General features: G+C 42.7%; 2 protein-coding genes and 1 long non-coding RNA gene across 4 annotated transcripts in view; 1 reads left to right on the top strand and 2 right to left on the bottom strand.

Moving 5' to 3' along the window:
- Nucleotides 1-9,343, top strand: part of slc9a7 (solute carrier family 9 member 7) — a 28,357-nt gene extending 19,014 nt beyond the window's left edge. The window contains exons 13-16 of the mRNA XM_056276072.1: nt 538-601; nt 2,005-2,087; nt 5,490-5,595; nt 8,271-9,343. Of these exons, the coding sequence (XP_056132047.1) occupies nt 538-601; nt 2,005-2,087; nt 5,490-5,595; nt 8,271-8,534 (517 nt within the window). The 3' untranslated portion in view covers nt 8,535-9,343. The remainder of the gene's footprint in view (nt 1-537; nt 602-2,004; nt 2,088-5,489; nt 5,596-8,270) is intronic.
- LOC130109266 (uncharacterized) lies at nt 5,114-11,262 on the bottom strand. Its single transcript, XR_008809988.1, has 3 exons — nt 11,251-11,262; nt 5,938-6,076; nt 5,114-5,148 (listed from the first exon to the last, which is right to left on the bottom strand). It is a non-coding gene; the product is annotated as an uncharacterized LOC130109266 (long non-coding RNA).
- A 1,170-nt stretch (nt 11,263-12,432) lies between these two features.
- chst7 (carbohydrate (N-acetylglucosamine 6-O) sulfotransferase 7) lies at nt 12,433-16,996 on the bottom strand. 2 transcript variants are annotated; one of them, XR_008810031.1, is made up of 3 exons: nt 15,593-16,996; nt 13,178-13,441; nt 12,433-13,070 (listed from the first exon to the last, which is right to left on the bottom strand). XR_008810031.1 is itself a non-coding variant. In XM_056277208.1 (2 exons), exon 1 carries the CDS (start codon nt 16,880-16,882, stop codon nt 15,626-15,628), a length of 1,257 nt encoding a protein of 418 aa, XP_056133183.1. In that variant the 5' UTR covers nt 16,883-16,996; the 3' UTR covers nt 12,433-13,441; nt 15,593-15,625. The 2 variants fall into 2 exon arrangements, 1 of the variants encoding a protein (XP_056133183.1); XM_056277208.1 differs by having other exon boundaries at nt 12,433-13,441.
- Nucleotides 16,997-17,886: the final 890 nt, after the last annotated feature.

Raw genomic sequence — 17,886 nt, 5'->3', positions numbered from 1 at the left:
TGCCACTCACCTTTGTTTAAAAGTGAACCGTTCCTGATCTTGTGTGATTTCAAAAATCCTGTTTTAATCTGCCAACTCCATCTCTGCAGGGACCAAGACTCTAAGGGCAGAGAGGAAAGTGTTGAACTGAAATTACTGTTAGATGTAGCAGTAACTACATTGGATTCAGCGTGTATATCACATTTGTTCCTTTTTGACGGATGAATAAGTTAAACAATTAACTATGCTTTAAATTAGTTGGATAGCACATACACACACATACAAATGTATCACATGATGGGAGTGAAATACAGTAAGAATGTCTTTGCATGCACAACTGCCTTTCTGTTATGGATGGACCATGACTGATTAACATATATTTAAACATCTCTGGGGTTTTTTAAATTAACAGTGGTGGTTGTTTGTTTCACTTTTTACTAGGGACATGAATACAAACATTTCCTCTATTCTATTGTTGTCTGTCTTTGTGTGTGTCTGTCTCTCATCAACCACAGACTAGATGCACTTATTCTTCTGTTTTTCTTCTTGCTTTTGCAGGGTCGGAGTTGACCCAGATCAAGACCTGCAGCCCTGTGGAGACAACTTCCAGGTCCTGCAAGGGGTGAGGATTTCGCTTAACAAGGAAGTCCATAGTACTTAAAGTTAATGCCACTTTGATTCCTTTTTGTTGTTTCTGCTCATGTACCTGGAGCTGGCACACAGTCAGGAAGTCTGAATCCACACCCTGGAAGAAATATGATGTAACTAGTTTAGGTTGCCACAGAAAAGGGAACTTAATAAGCTGACTTGGATTGCAGAAGTTGCAGAAGTATAGCATTTTTATTGAAAAATATAGTTTTATTTTGGAAGCGAGAGAGCGAGAGGCTTCATAGAACTGATATTTTTCATATGCACAGAGTACCTAAACTTGTGTTTTGCTGCAAGTTTAATAATGTCTGTTTGACACATTTTGCAAATTGTCCATAGAGTGCATGTTCAATGTGAGATCTCCTCAATTGAGATAGATATTAAAGATTTCTTTTTTATTAATAACATAATCTACATCGGTAATAAAATTGGCAAAATTTATTTTACTGCACCCCCACCACTATTCTCCTTTAGCATCATTTGATATTGCCCATAAGGGTTAATTTAAGGTAGGATTTCACAGAAACACCATCAACAGAGATGCAAATAAGCTGTGCTCTATGGCCTTTAACATGCTCAAAAAAATCAATCCTTTGATAAATGTTTTTAAGTGCTTCTGATGAGTCCGCTTGCTTCTCTTGGTTTATTGGTTAGCTTAAAGCATGAGTCAGACAAGCTGACTTTAGCTCTGTTTAATTGGTTCAGAAGCAATTATTTTAAAATACCAATGTTAAACATCCAATCAGGATATGTAAATAATATCTAACGCTAGCTCCTCAATTGAAAATGTGCAGTCAGTACTTGGCCTACTACCAACTGCAAACTTAAGACAATGATCCTGTGTCATTCTGTTCACAACAAAGTCACACAACAGCTGTGCTTTGCCTCTATCGCACCATGTTTCCTTGTTTTTTAATGACTACATTTGTTCCATGTAGAGCTAGACAGAGCCAGTCAAGCTGTGCGTGGTACCCTTTAGTGTGTATTCCTATTCCATCCCAGTGTTTCACGTGGCCACATAGCTGTATGTTTACTTGGTTTAGCTCATCTGAAGATGATTTGAGGGCTATACAGGAGATGGGAGTGATGCTGGCTGTTGTAAAGCGAGGGAGAGATGTTACCACTGAGTTTACCAAAGAGCTGCTATGCTAACAGGGTGTTTACCTACAAAGCCTTGACACTTCGACTCCTGTCACTCGTTCTTCCTCGCCTTCCTGTTTTATTTATTCATTGCTGGGTAGTTTTCCAGAGCTTTCCCACTGGGTGATCTGTTGCTCTGATGTCACGGGGGTATTGTAATGCAAAACATTGCTTACTTCCTGAGACTTCCAGCTGGTGACAGTAAATGAATGATGGCATCTCCACATGTTTTTCTAGGATGGGACTCAGGCGGAGGGACAAAGTAAAACCAAACAGGAGAGTGCCTGGCTCTTCAGACTTTGGTACACCTTCGATCACAAGTATCCTTTCAGTGTCCCACTAACTGAACCAAAGAAGACACAACTAAACATGAACCACCATGTGGTTTCCTCAATTTTGCTTTCCAATTAAAGGTAATTGTCTGAGGTTTATTTATTCTATGATTGTAGCTTTTCAGACAGCCAGTGTATGAGGCAACAGAAGTTATTCTCTTTGTTATTGTCTGTCTGGCATCTAGTTGTGGAAAAGTATTTTCATGCCGGCAAAGACTGTTTTGATTAATTTGCAAAAAACATGTCTGGTGTCAGCTTTTTAATTTGTGTTGCAAAAAAACAAACATTCAAATAATGGTTTTGCAACTCATCCTCCTACTTCCTTTTTCCTTCCTTCACAGCTGAACAGTTGCAGTCACTTGTGGCTGATTGTCTAGGTAGTTCTGAGGAGGGCAGCTGTGTTTCACTGTGGAGACTTTCTCCATGGGGACACTTGTTAAACACCGCTAAGGTGTCTTAATGCATACTCAGTAATCCAGGTAAGAAAATCAAAGAAGGTGGAATCAGCTCAACTGGATACATTTATTAACAGATCTTCTGTGAATAGTACACATGGCCTTGAAACTCTAGTTAATGTCACACCCTATTTGCACATGAAACTGGTCATTGGTTTCAGTCGTTATGCAACTGTATTGTACTGTTTTGTTTATAAGTTTGGGGATACCTGCAATCAGTTAAGCGGCCTGAAGATGTCACTTAGTTGAGTGATGAAACGTATCTGTCAATAAACGTTGTATCCAGATGAACTGATTCAACCTTCTTTGACACAGCTGAGGTGTTCAGGGTCCATTTCTCTTCAGTTCCAGTCACTTTGAGGGTGAAGTCAACATAAATAGCAAAGGCCTTTGAGTTTGGCTGCTGCTGTACAGCTCTCTGCTCTAGTTGTTAGACTGTGGCGCTCATAAAGTGCACTGAGAGATTAACCACACAACCACACATACAGGTAATCCAGTCTCCTCCAGTGATGCAACAGTTTTGATATTAGTCATAATATAATGCATGCCCTGACAGTGTGCAACAGGCTGCCTCCATCTTTAAAGGAGCTTATAACCTAATTGTTTACACAGGGCATAGGGCTTCCCCAGACTGGTATATTATACTTGACAGATTGCAAACAGAAGGCAGTACCCCACCTATTTTGTGTACACCCCATGCAAACTTGTTTACGCTTTGTAGAAGCCCAACATGTATACTGTGTCACTGCACGTAGTAAGGATACTGTTGTAGTTGTGCCTATAATGCATTCACTTCACTTTAATTTGGTTTAGATAGTTAATCCCTCTTTGGTGGCGCAGGTGTTTGAGTTTTGAACTGGACAAACACTCATTGTGAACACATGGACATAAGATATGCTGCCAAGGCCTCTGTTATCCATTGAAGTCTTTGTCTTTGAGCCAAGATAGTTACTGTTTTGCTAAATTTTTTGCCATATTACCTCTACATCACAGAAAGTTGAATCAGTTCATCTGGACACAACGTTTATTGGACTAAGAGTACATCTGTCACCATTTTACAATGCTGTGATTGTAAACATTCCCCAATCCTCTGTGAACAGTACACATGGCCATTGTAACTCTAGTTGATGCTCATGGTAATTTGCATACGAAATCGATCGTTGTTTTCGGTCATTATACCATTGTATTATTTATAAGGGTGGGGATACCTGCAGTCAGTTGAGACTGAAGAGGTCACTTAGATGAGTGATGAAACATTTCTCTCAATAAACATTGTGTCCAGATGAACTGATTCAACTTTCTGTGATTTCCTTACCTGGATTATTGAGCATGCATAAAGACACTTTACCTCTGTGTGTAATGTGCATTTCCACATTACATTGGATTCATTCCCCGCTTGATGACTGGTGGATTAGATGGTCGATAGTCCCCTGTCTATTGACTGTATGTGTATTCACACGTGGACTTAAGTGCTCACCATATAACACAGCACAAATTAGTATGCTGATACTTGACTCCTCAGATCCCTCTATTCAGTATGTATGATGGAATGATATACACTGTTATTATCTAACAACAATGATAATAGATAATAGGTTCTGGGTGGCATGGTGGTGCAGTGGTTAGCGCGGTCACCTCACAGCAAGAAGGTCCTGGGTTCGAGCCCCGGTGTAGTCCAACCTTGGAGGTTGTCCTCTGTGTGGAGTTTGCATGTTCTCCCCGTGTCTGCGTGGGTTTCCTCCGGGTGCTCCGGTTTCCTCCCATAGTCCAAAGACATGTAGATCAGGTGAATCGGCCATACTAAATTGTCCCTAGGTGTGAATGTGTTTGGGTGTGTGTGTGTATATCGGCCCTGTGTGATGGCTTGGCGGCCTATCCAGGGTATCTCCCCACCTGCTGCCCAATGACTGCTGGGATAGGCTCCGGCATCCCCGCGACCCTGAGAGCAGGATAAGAAGTTCGGATAATGGATGGATGGATAATAGGTCCTGGGTTCGAACCCCAAGGTTGGACAACCTTGAGGGTCATCCAGGGTTGTCCTCAGTGTGGAGTTTGTATGTTCTCCCCGTGCCTGCGTGGATTTCCTCCGGGTGCTCGGGTTTCCTCCCACAGTTGAAAGACGTAGTTCAGGTGAGTCAGCCATGCTAAATTGTCCGTAGGTGTGAAAGTGCGGCCCTGTGATAGCCTGGTGGCCTGTCCAGGGTGTGTCCCCGCCTGCTGCCCAATGACTGCTGGGATAGACTCCAGTATCCTGCAACCCGAATTCAGATATGCGGCTTGGATAATGGATGGATGGAATAATGATAATTTCATCAAAGTGAAAAAATATGAGAAAAATAATGGTTTATAATCTGCTGGTTACAATGCGCCCTCCAGCCTTGAAGAAAAGTACAGGTGTATTTTCATGTCTTTGATTTCTTATCCCTCCAGCTTGTGCACATATGAAGTGTTTTTATGAATATGTCCTACCTATACAAATTCTTTAAACCACAATTAGTTGTTGGAAATTTTGCTCAGCTGTGTTCACTTTCAACTGTCAAGAAGTCTGTAAGGTGGTTATAGGCAGCGACCAGAGAACCAGCAACCTGTTCAAACTGAAGCACAGAAAGTTAAACAAATTTGTTCTGATCCAAGCTGACTTCTGGAAAACTGAATTCCTGCATGTCGACACTAAACTAAACACCATTCAAACTAAGCAGTGCTCATCTCAAGGATGGTGATTGAAAACAGACTCTTTCAAACATGAAATAATATTTCAGTGTAAAAGAGCCATGCCCAAACTGAACAGAAAACGGGGGAAATGGAAAATGGAATGGACCATAGAAAATTAATCTGAGAAAAGAACATGGATTTTTTTTTTTTTTTTTTTATAATTTCTATACAGACATTGGGATTTTGATTCACTTTTGGTTTAGAGTCCTTAATAAATGCCCAGTTACATGAAGCCCATCCTGACACACAGTGGCCCGCCGCTCACCACCACCCTGCCAAGCTGCTGTGGACCATTGGCTCGTTGCCTTACCAGCCCTCAGGCCTACAAGGTGAGTACTGTAAATATACACAAACTCAAGCACATGTACACATAAACAGTATACACACCACAAACGGTGACATTCTTGAATGTGTACTGGCCGCTAAAACAACACAGACCTGTAAAAAAATCCTTTCAATTGCACTTTATCTAATGTTAATCATTTCAGAGGATGAGGATTCTTTTTTAAAAATCACCCCGTGGACCCGCCACCCACGGGGATGAGCATTGGGGTAGGGTGTAGGCCTGGTGGCAGGCAAAGGCGGGGACCGGGGCGTGCCGACTTCCGGCATCGCAGACTGGTCACGGAGGACCAACTGGGAGGAGACCCCGGGGTAGACCCATAACTCACTGGAGGGACTACATGTCCAATCTGGCCCGGGAACGCCTTGGGATCCCCCAGGAGGAGCTGGAGGGCGTTGCTGGTGAGAGGGACGTCTGGAGTGCCCTACTTAGCTTGCTGCCACCACGACCCGACCCCAGAGAAGCAGCTGATGATGAGATGAGAGAGAGGATTTTTTTTTGAAGAATCACAGGTTTTTCTAGGGACAAAGACACTTGCAGTACTGGAGTGCATAAGCAATTTCTCTGTCTTAGTTTCTCAGTATATTTAACTTCAGAAAATCTTTTGGCCATGCTGAAATAATCAGGCTGTGTTTAAAATGCCATAATAAAAGCTGTTTAAAATGTAGTGTCTTCAGCAGCTGCAACTGAAGCCGTTGGTGTGAAATGGCTTGAATTAAAATTCTGTTTATTTGTGTTGTAATTTTGCATATACTGTAAAATGACAGCCGTAGTTTTTATATTGATTTTTATGTTCTTTCACCCTTTGGCCCTATCCATTAACACCCATTTAGGTTTGCGTCCATGAAGAACTTCACTCGGCAGAATTCTGGTATTGTCAACGTATTTTCAATGCCTTCCAGAAAGGAACAAAGCACGAAGGCCTTTGGCAAGGGAGAAAATGTCAGAGCAAGAAGCTTTTGTATCCGGAGGGTACAAAAGGCCCATTCATGCACCTCAACGACGATTGCTATTCTGAAAGACGCTACATCCCAGTGTTTCAGACAGAGAGAACATGCATTGATGAGAGATGTTCACGCTTGGGTGGACATTGAATTCCTCCATTTGTTTTGTTTAAAACACCATCTTACATGTTTGATTCATTGGGTTTTGCATCTGGCCATCACGCTCCGCTTTCACAGTATCCCAAATTGCGGTCTTGCTGAAAAAAATCTCGACTTTTTGTTGCTGAGCGGAGGCACATTTTCATTGACATGCTTTTCATACACATTGCAAGTCAACTTCAGTCAATTCGTTGTCTTTAATTTTGTGCTCATTTGTCTCATTGAGTTGTGGATGTGTGTGAAAACTTGTGTTCTGGGTTAGGAACATCCTGAAATTTCTAAACATTGCCATTCTGTAAGCTTATATTAAGCATATTCATCAGTGTATGTCATCTAGTTTTGCCCTCAAGTACTCTCCCTCTTGCCTTCACTTATTGAAGCAGTTGCTCTTAAATTTCAGCTGTTTTCCCTTCACATATTGAGTAAACCACTTAAACTCTGAAGTTGCTGCCTCTAAAAACTCTTGAAATTTGGGTCAGCTTTCGCGTGCCTGCATAGGACTGATAGCCATACGAGCAGTGAATTTGGACGTTTGTTCACATAATCAGGACAATCCAGTGTTTCACTCTGTCAGGCGAAGAGACTTTGGATTAAATAAAGCCCTTTGTTATGGATATTATGAAACATGGAGTAACAAGGTGGTAAAACATGGTGGCAAAAAGACCTGACTTCTCATCATTTTGTATTATAAATTCTAGTATGGCTATTTTTTTTTAGAGATACTTAATGTAGACTTTTGTATAGCTACATGAGCAGGACCATTCGTAATGCTTAGTTGTGTCGGTGCATTAAACAGTTGTGGATTTAGCACTGTTCATAAGTATGCATTTTCTGTCTTTTCACTGCTTAAAATCCTGGTGGATTTCATTTGGATGCTTCCCCCATCCTCCCACTTCCTCTCTCAAATAACTGTGAGAGGGTTACGTAATCACGATTATTTGGTATGGCCCGTTCATCTGAGTAATCCTTGTGTTGACCCAGCACAAACTCATGTGCTCCAATTTATTTCCTCAGGCACAGGAACTGCCTATTGATTCTGAGCCAGTCAAACACAATTAGGCCTGTGAAAACCAAGTGCTGTAGTATGAGAGAACTGTGTATCCTTTCATCCACATGCAATTCATACATATGAATGAAATATGCAAGTACTTAAGGTTTTTTGTTTTTCTTTTTTCAGGGGGGGGGGGGTCAGGTCAGCTCCCAAAACAGTTTCATAGTCATGGGCATGATAGTGCAACAAATAACACACCCCTGTGCAGTTTGTCTTTAAAAAAATCTCATCTAGCTTTCTAAAGTTCAGCCTATTAACCATGTTAACATTCACATTGCTACAACATGGAGAACTAAATAAGTCTGTACCCTTCCCTTTCTGTATTTCTGTAAATCCATAGTGTTCCTTTTAAACATTCACTTTGTCAGTGTCAGTCTGTCCTGTTAAGACTGTCTGTTTGCGTCACGTGCAGTACGCACAACTGTGCATGTAGTGTGCGTATGTATGTGTGTCATACTCCCGCGGTCCCATCCCTCCCCTCATGTTTCCCTGTGGATGTGCTTGCAGAACCACGAGCAGCTTAGGGAGCCCGACTCTGACTTCATCCTTAATGACGGCGACCTGACCCTCACGTACGGAGACACCGCCATCACAGCAAACGGGGCATCCGCCGGGGGTGCAGACGCAGCGGGTGGGCTGGGCTGGAGTGTGAACGGAAAGAGGAGCGGCAGCACCTCCGAGGAGGCCCTCGAACGCGAGCTTGACTCCCGTGAGCAAGAGCTGCTAAGCCACGGCACGCGCCTCGTCTTCCCCATCGAGGACCACATCTGACCCCCCCCCCATCACCAACCCCAATCCTCCATTGCACCACTGTCACCCGACCGACCCCCTTCTCCCTCCCTAAAACGCCTCCTCGCCCTTGACCCTGCACATATCTCACTCCTGCAGCGCGGAGTCCAGCACTTCACAGAGATTGGACAAACTGGAGATGGGAATGAACACGAGGGGATGAGGGGAGGGTTTAGACTGATGCTGAGCTCCTGGTGCGGGCACAGAGCTTAAGAAGGAGCATCTCATCTTATTATTCTGCTGGAGTCGAGGCTTCAGCAGGCATGCGTTCCCCATGGGCTCCGTACTGTTTATACTGTGATTCAGTTCTACTGGTTCTTTTCTCCCCCCCTGCATTATTAGGAGGGACATATGCAGGATTTAGAGACAATCTAGCGTCATGGCATACTTGATGTCTGCGCTTTTGATTGTAAAATATTTTGTGTGTTCAATTTGGGCTGAAAATTAACAGAATGATGTTGTGCCAGTCAGTACTCTTATCACTGCGTTTTGATTTGTCCTGACAGTTTATCTGTTACTCCTTGTACGATTGCTGAGAAGCCTTCCTCTGCTGTTTTTAAGCTGAACTGATACCTCTAGCAATCACACGGCACTGAGGTACTGCGTTGAGTCTTATACACAACTCATTTCCAAGATCATGAATTCTGTGCTCATCATGTATCATTTGTCTTGAGACTGCTGCGCTGCCACAGTTCAGTGAATATCGTGTTGAATATTTCCTTATAGTTGCACAAAAGCGTCTGGAAAATCTTTAACTGGACAAATTCGCAGGATGCTTAATGTTCGGCCCTCTAAATACCATCAGATTCTATGAAGCATTAACTGAAATGTGTGACAAAGGCAAACGTGTAAATACAATGTGAATCTTTGTTTGCCCCTTAGTAGAGTTCGCTCTTTTCGGTGCGCAACATCTTATGACCGCTGAAAAAAAACAGTTGCGTATCCAATCCTTGTTGTATTTCCTGGAGCGACTGTTTTTGAAGATACAAGCGAATCCTTTTACACTAACAGTATGCCAAAAGCAACATAATTCTTTTCTTGCCAATTATCTCATAGTCCTTCTTCTTTTGAGATTATGCTAACTTATACATTTCTCTAACTATACCCTTTCAGTTGAGCTATGCACAGCTGTAAAGTTAAAGGGTGCTGTAAATGCTGGGTTATATGCTGAAGGAGCTGATGCACCATGATCAGCTGCATCACAGTTTCTGTTTTGAAACTGGCACACAATCTATCTAACATTAATTTAAAATTATTTAATTTAGCAAATATATTTGGGCCAAGTGAAGGAATTCAAGCTAAGATGTGTATGCTTTATAGCCTTGCCCAAGGCAACAAGACTGTCTGACATTTAGATCTAAGGGTTGATTCAAATTTTCCCACACCACAAAGTGAATTTGTGACCTTTTATGTCTGTTTTATTGTGAAACAATTAAGAGATTGGAGGATGGAAGAAATACTGGCGCACTTTCAGGTCACTCCAAGTCTTATAAATTGAAGTACTGCCTGGCCTATTTTCCCCAGAACAATGTCATGTCATTGGTTTATTGTGATATCTAAGAATGTCACTGCCAAAAATTCGAATTGTAGCATACTTTACAGACTTAGAGGGAGCACAACTCACCTACTCTTGATTTGAAGCCTTTTTAAGTTATCAGAATTTTTTTTTAATTTCCTGCAAGACTTCAGTCGTGCATTTTTAACTTGAAGGAATCAACAGTTACATATGAATTTGCTCTTTTGTTTTTGTTTTTTACAAAGGTAATCCTACTTTTTGAAGATGATTAAGGTAAAAACATACTCGTAAATTGGGCAGTTACTGCAGAAATAGTCAACCTGACAGTATGTCCCAAAAGACCAGATTACAACTACATTTACATTTTTACATTACAGTCATTTAGCCGACGCTTTTATCCAAAGCGAACTAACCATAACATAACGTCCTCTAAAATGTTTTTAACTCATAGATAAGGGGGCCACAGCGTTCTCTTTGTTGTTAATGCCAGTGTGACAATGCAATGATGTGAAACTCATTGACGGAGCCCCCCCTCCCACACACACAACCAACCCAGTGCTTGTTTTTTGCAACAAAAGATTACTTCTGCTTATGAGACATGAAACACCAAATATAGTCTTCATGCCCCCTTAGCCTCTTTCCGGTCGCTTCACACAGAACTGCCCCTTACTCCACCAACACCAATGGGGCCCACCTTCGCTTTTCAGGGAACTGTTAAAAGATGTAAAATGGCCTAATGACTCCCTCTAACAAACAAATCCTGTACGATACAATGACTTAAAGCTGCCAGTACAACTCACTCTATGTTTCCGTTCTCTAACATTTTCCACAACAGTCCGCTGAGCTCTTGATTATCCAACAGATTGATTTGTGTCACTTCACAAGTTACTGCACCATGTGAACTATAGAAAGCTTTAATGATTGATACTGTGGCAAACTTTTTTTTTTTTTTGCAACGTTTCAGCAAATTTCCTCACTGTATGCAGGCCACCCTTGGTGATTCTTCCTCAGCATTATTATAAAGTGAAATGTTTCACTTCCCATATTTTTTTTTCTTAAGCTGTTACATTTTGAGTCTAGTCAACAAATGTAAATATGAGCAGCGCAAGCTACCATGCAGCCTTTTCTAGGTCTATGGAGCCGTTTCAGACTGGTTTCACATGTGCAGTGTGGTGGACATACCCATGCACTTTAACTCATCGGAGATGCAGCATAACCGAAAGGATGTTCTTGGCTTGAGCGACAGATTTCTGTGTTCAAGAGGGACGAAAGCCATGTCAGCCACATTTGTCAACTTCCTGCGTCATTATGTTTGAAAGGTTAACAAACCACTTCCTTTTTGTGCATCACACAGCATTTGCTGGTTTTACATATCCTGCATATAGTACGTGTAAAGTCAGGTGTGACATTCAAATTTGCAGCGTGTAAATGTCGTATTTGATGCAGATTACAAAGTTCCATCAGACGCATTTCAGTGGGGAAAATAAAGTTGTGCAATGCATCACTCATTGTAGGGTGTACAGATATTTTAAACCCTAGCTCGAGTGGAAGGTGATGTTTAGCGGTGCACCCTAAATATCTACTCCATAGTCTGAGCCTTGTCTGTATGTGGAGCGCTGTTTAAATACATTTTCATAATTGTCACGTTGTCTCAACAAGCCGCCTGTTATTGCACCTAGGGTCACATTGGTGATAAGTGACCCGATGTGTTAATACTTTTTCATCTCTGTGTGACGCTTCTACCAGCCATTCTGTGTTAAGGCTATAATGCATAGCCTCAAAAGACCCATTGAACGGACTGAATATTGCAGTATCCCCTCAGCTGTGGAAAAAAATAATTAAAAAAAATGTGAAAATGGCCACATTAATTATCGATTAAGGAAGAAAATGAGAACAAGACGTTGCATGTACAAACATGTCTAGGATATGCCAACTCGTTGGAGCACTTTATGGACAGTAACATCATGGATATCTCAAATGGTGGCGACAGGCAAAGGAGCGCTTTTTGGCACTTTATCTCAACGAGAGGAGACTTTTGGGACTCTAATATAACCATCATGTGCACTTTCTCCAGACTGTTGTACTATCATTTGGTCTGTAGTTCCTGCTAGCAATCCTTACATGCTGTCTGTCCTAGAGAAACATGACATGTAGCTAATTGTAAATAATATGCACCTGTTGTTTCCAGTAGCAACAACTGGCTGACAAGTTTTACCTGCAATGTTTTGCATGTTGGTATATGAATTAAAAACCATTTCACATTGTGAGCCCCCCCCCCCCCATGTTTTCTTCCCTTTTGACAGCGGTTCCATCAAAAGCCATGTTATGGTCGACACAACTGAAATAATCCACATTATTTTCGACTTTTCACTAAAGTTAGTTTATTTTGGCTGAGGGTTTTTTTTTCACTTTCTTTGACAAGACAATAGCTTCAGTCAACTTAAAAAGCTGTTTTGTAAATGCTGTTATCATTTTACGTCTTAAACACAGTCTTGAGGGATGTGACATGACGGTGACAGAGTGAGTGACATTTTGGAGAGTACTGAAAATAACCTGTGCTGTGGGAATAGTGTTTTAGATTCATCGGTATCAGTTTGAGTGCGAAAACTGCCGGAGAGAAGGCGGTTCTCTCAGCCTCATCCTTGAAATGTTAGATAACTTCAAACTAGCATGAGTGTTTGGTCAGTTATGAGGGAGCAGTTGAGCTTTCTGGATTCCTGAGAAGTCGGTGGGTTGGGGCACAATAGTTCTCTAGTCAGGCATCGTCTCACAAAGCAGTTCCTCTTTTCAAAGCTCTTGTTAGTGAGCGTTGTTAGTGAGCCAACCACAGTTGGGTATCGGTAGTGCTCAAGATTACAGCCACACTTGGACATTGGCTGGACGGATAGCTTCCTTTTCAGAGTTCATAGGTCAGGCTGAACTCGATGCGACCAGTGCTCTGGTCTGGATCTTGGCAGCAGCCTTCCGAGCAAGACCAGTCTCAGGCTTATTGTGGCCCTTGCCTGTAGGGGATTGAGGAGGGATTAGTGCTGATGAAAGGACAGAGGGATCGGGCCTGGCCAGGTGGAATGACGGCACGAATGAACCTGATCATTTTCTTCTTGTTTACCTTTATCCTTCCTGTTTACTCTCTGTATCCAGCAACTTTACCGGTCGGCCATTCTGACAAGAATGCAGTTGCTGATGGTTTCCCCATTTCAAATGCATCTTTCCAAATATTGGCTCTCTCCACGTGAATTTTCGCCAGTTCATCGACCAGGCTTTGCTGAGGGGAAACAACCCAACGGTCATGCTTGCGAATTCCCAGTGGACCAGATTCCAACACATTTTATTGTTATTCCATCTGTTGCCCTTAGCCCTGAATGCCAGGCCCCTGGAAAGAGAGAGAAAGGTATTTTAGCACTGGTTTCAGAATTCAAGCAAACCCAGTGAGTTTGTTTCAGATGTAGATATGGAAACGGATACTGTAAAACAAGCACCACTGACACGGTCTCCCCTTTGGGTCTAACGCGACGACGCTGCAGCCAAACGTCAAAAGACCTCCATCGGCAGGTCTGTATGTGCTACAGTGATGGTTACAGTTTCTACGCCTCATCATTGGAGGGGTACCAAGGTCTCACGGCCTCCACCCCTGCGTCTGCTACAGGCTGACGGCTTGAAGGCAGCCTGGCTGTAAAGGGTCTGCTTGTGAGGGCTGGTGGTGACAGGCGTAACCCAGGGAGCTCTATGCCCCCCTCACAGAAAGGCGTACACAATGACCCCCTTTTCCACCGCGTAGTCTAAGGCCCAGTGACTCACTGCCAACCCCGGTTATCCAGAGAGGAGCCCTAAACACTGCCAAGGAGAAAACAATGAGCCCTCTATTAAAAAACCAGATCAGTCACCCGTGAAAGAGGGAGAAATCTTTCTTTGTGATATTCCGTCTGAATCTTTCATCCGCCCATCCAATACGTGATGACGCCTAGAAATGAAAAATGGTTGCAGACGATTCACTGTGTTCAAATTGGCATAATAATGTCCAACCCATCATAGCAATCAGCCTCTGACAGTGTATCTTGTTGCCATGATCTTATTGTTGGCAAGCATGTACGAGCTAATGATGAGGTACAATGTCTGATTTATGAGCAAGTAAGAAAACTACAAGGGACGTTTGCCTGCGAGTGTGGGAACAGAAAGATATTAACAGCAACGGAGAAACAGATAGTGCATAAGGTGCGTGATACACTACAGTGAGATGTCAATAATTTACAGAACACCAGTAGAACTTTCATGGGCAATAATAAAACAGAGTCCATTATTATCTGATTTAAAGCTGTTTTAACAACGTCGTAACAGGCGATATCGGATGTGGAGGACGACTGTAAGAAAAAAAAAACAATATATAATATTCAATAGGTGTGTCCCTGGTTTCTTCCCATGCTGGTTAGCATCAGGACTGTGAGAGTTATGGGTAGTACTGGACAATATTGATAATGATAGGAAAATCTTACACCCTATTATATATCACGATATCCACTAACACAGTGTGCAAAATTACTAGGTCCACAAATCCAACTGAAGTTCATTACATTTAATTGTTTGGCAATATAAAGTATAACATTAAACCAAAAGCTAGTTTTCAAATAATGCAACCTCAAATGTTTCAGACCTTATTTTGTGAGAAATTTTAAGTAATAGACTGTCACTATCATAAATGTAGACAGCAAAACTGTGTATCACAATATGACTATCTGAATTTAATCCAATACAATATCATTGAAAGAGAACACTGTTCAGACCTTGTTATGAGAAATGTAATCTGTCAGTGTATGGGAGTTAAGGCTGAACATTATGTCATTTCAGAATTGAAATCATATATATATAATCCAGCAAGTCATGTAAATTCTTTATGAGACAGTACAAGCCTGTTTCATGCTATAAACAATCGGATTATTTTGCTCCTTATTTGTTGAGCACTTTCCCTAGTGTTGAGTGTTTCTTTTAACAAAGTTTATATATATATATATGCAGTAGTCAAAGGATGCAATGTATGTTTACCCTAACATCAGTCATGTTAGGGTAAACATCCTTTTTATGACCCATTGTGAGGGCAGCTTAAATAACCCATCTTGAGGAAAACTATCCCGTTGGATCTGACAGGTAATATAATATAGTCTCACATAAAGGCTTCTTGGACAGCTGCCTTATTTCCTAGTGATAAATTCTTTGCAAATGGAGCTTAAAACGTTAGAAGCTGCATATAGCTGAGGAAATTTTCTAACTTCTTTTTATCCCGTAAAACTGCGATCAATCAGTCCAAATTCATTTTATATATAAACACAAAAAAGAAAAAACAAATATTGCAATTTAGATTTTTTTTCACAATATCATTGCTATGTTGATTTTATGTCAATACTTCAGCCTTGTTACGAGACGTGTTAGTACCAGTCAGTATCTGGAGGAGACATGGACCAGAAAGCAGTTATTGACCCTTCACCCGATCCTGTTGTAATGCCTGTGTGAAGAGGAAGGAGAGGTTTCTTACCTTAATCCTCAAATTGCTCCTGCTTCAGCACGGCTATGTTTTATCGACGCTGTTCTTGTGATAGCCCAGCTGCCTCATCACCTCACTGCAGTAGGCCTCCACTTGGCTTATTTGCTCCACGTTCAGTCTTTCCCTCCAGGCGTAGATAGCCTCTTTGGCGTCCCTCGACGATATGAGGAAAGGCTTGTCCGAGGAATACCCCTGGCCATGCGTCATGTTTAGCACAAATCTGTCCAGTTCGGGGAAAGTGGAAAGATTCGCGAAACGATAGAGCCTCTGCAGCTCCTCCATGGGGCGCAGGACCAGGTCCTCGTAGCGGAGCTGGAGGTAATTCCTCCTCAGCCAAGCGGGTGCATTCAGAATCAGCGTGATGTCGTTCAGCCAGTTATCGCAGATCAGCTCCATCGCAGTCGCCACGTAGTTTTCGGCACGGTTCGCCCGGTTGTTGGGGGCCAGCAGTCGTTTGTATTTGTCGGTCTGCTTCTTGCTCCTCAGTACCTGAATGCTCTCCTTGACCAGGGCTTGTTTCGACTTCAGGCGGGAGTTGTGCACGGCCCGCGGGTCTCTGAAGAGCTGGACGACCTGCAGGTTTAACGCGGGATCCCTCATCAGAGGAACAAGGACGCCGAGGTCCAGCACACGGACGCCTTTGATTACCATGACGGGGTACTTCTTGCACTCCCTCTCCAGCTCTCGGACGTCTCGCTTCCGGCACTTCCCGCACAGGTCCTCTCTCACCAGTCCGATTTCGTGTCTCCTGTGCGCGTCGCACAGCGGCTCCGAGCATATCACCTTGTTCATCTTCCAGCCGAATATGAACGACGTGCTAATGTTCTGCGAGCTGGCGTAAAGTTTCAGGACGGAGAAGTCGCACCGGTACAGAGAGTTCAACATGTCCCGCACGGCTCCCTGGAGGCTCCCCGCGTCGCCCGGATAGAGGGCTTGCCATATGTGCCACATGGGCTCGTACAGATAGAAAACGTCGGGGTGCTGATTGAACAATTCTCCCAAGAAAGAGGAGCCCGTCCTCCAGGTGGCATGCAGGTAGATGTGTATCCGAGACCGGCTCCTGTTGACACTGTCGTACTCCACCGTGTCGCTGGTGTTGAACTTGTCACCGTTATTCCACAGTGCCATTGTGCTCTCCAAATCGGGGCATTTGGGCTGCTGCTGTCCATGTTTAACATGCACGGATTTGCCCCCATAATCCAACACATACGGAATCAACAAGAGCACTACAGAATAGCCTAATATTATAATCAGGTATTTCTTCTGTAGTCTCCTCTTCATTTCCCTTCCTCCTAAACGGGCATAGCCTTCTTCCCGGGAGGTATGGCACTGCTCTGTTTAAAGGGTGCTCACTCGCTGTAAAGTTATGTGTGTGTGTGTGTGTGTTTGTGTGTATGCCCAATTTGAGTGCGTATCTGTGTACGCGAGAGAAGAGATAGAGCGAGAGGGAGGGTGTGGGGGTGTGGACAACGTAGTCGTAGCCACGCCTTCCTTCCCTACAAAGACGATCAAAATATCTCCATATCCCATGCGGACACATTTGTCCGTAGAGGCGTATTAACCATATCGCTAAGTTACAACAACATCTAATGGTAATCTTGTCGGTCGGTGGTGAAGTATGACCAGAGTGGCCATTAAAAGAATATGGGTTACAAACAAGCGTCGTCTCAGAGAGCCTAGAAAGAAGAGTTGCTCTTACGCGCAATGAATCATGGCCCTTTTTGGGAAGGAAGGCGCTGCCCACGCTTTCTCTCTCCCTTGTATGATTCGTAAAGGAGAAAATGATGCTGTCATTCGTCTCTTTAAAGTGTAATTGTCAAAAAATACTACAGAGTTGAGTAAAGACGTTTATGGCAAACATTGTTGGCAGTAACTATGACAGGTCTGTCTACGTTACTGCCCCCAACAAATACACTGAGTTATTAATTCATTTCTACACTGACTGAAGTATAATTTTTATACTGCTCGCAAAGCAAAGACTCCTCAAGGCTGCACCATGGTTTTTGAATCTATTTAGTAGAGCTAAAATGGCCTACCAGATGCAATCTAGGCTCCTTCAAGCTCTTTGATGATACCTTCAGCATGAAATTCAGAATCAGAATCATGTTTATTGGCCATGTAGGTTTGCACTACATGGAATTTGACTCTGGTTTCGTGGCTCTCTCAGTGTACTTAACATAGAATAACAACACTACAGCAAAATAATCTGCAGATATATACACAAGGATTGATTTAATTAACTTAAATAATTAATCATGTACTGCCTTAATTTTGTTAACTTCAGT

Source organism: Lampris incognitus, chromosome 3, assembly GCF_029633865.1.
Source record: "Lampris incognitus isolate fLamInc1 chromosome 3, fLamInc1.hap2, whole genome shotgun sequence".
In the NCBI taxonomy this organism is placed as follows: domain Eukaryota; kingdom Metazoa; phylum Chordata; class Actinopteri; order Lampriformes; family Lampridae; genus Lampris; species Lampris incognitus.
Note: the sequence above shows the minus strand (reverse complement) of the source record. Positions and strands in the feature narration are given on the sequence as shown.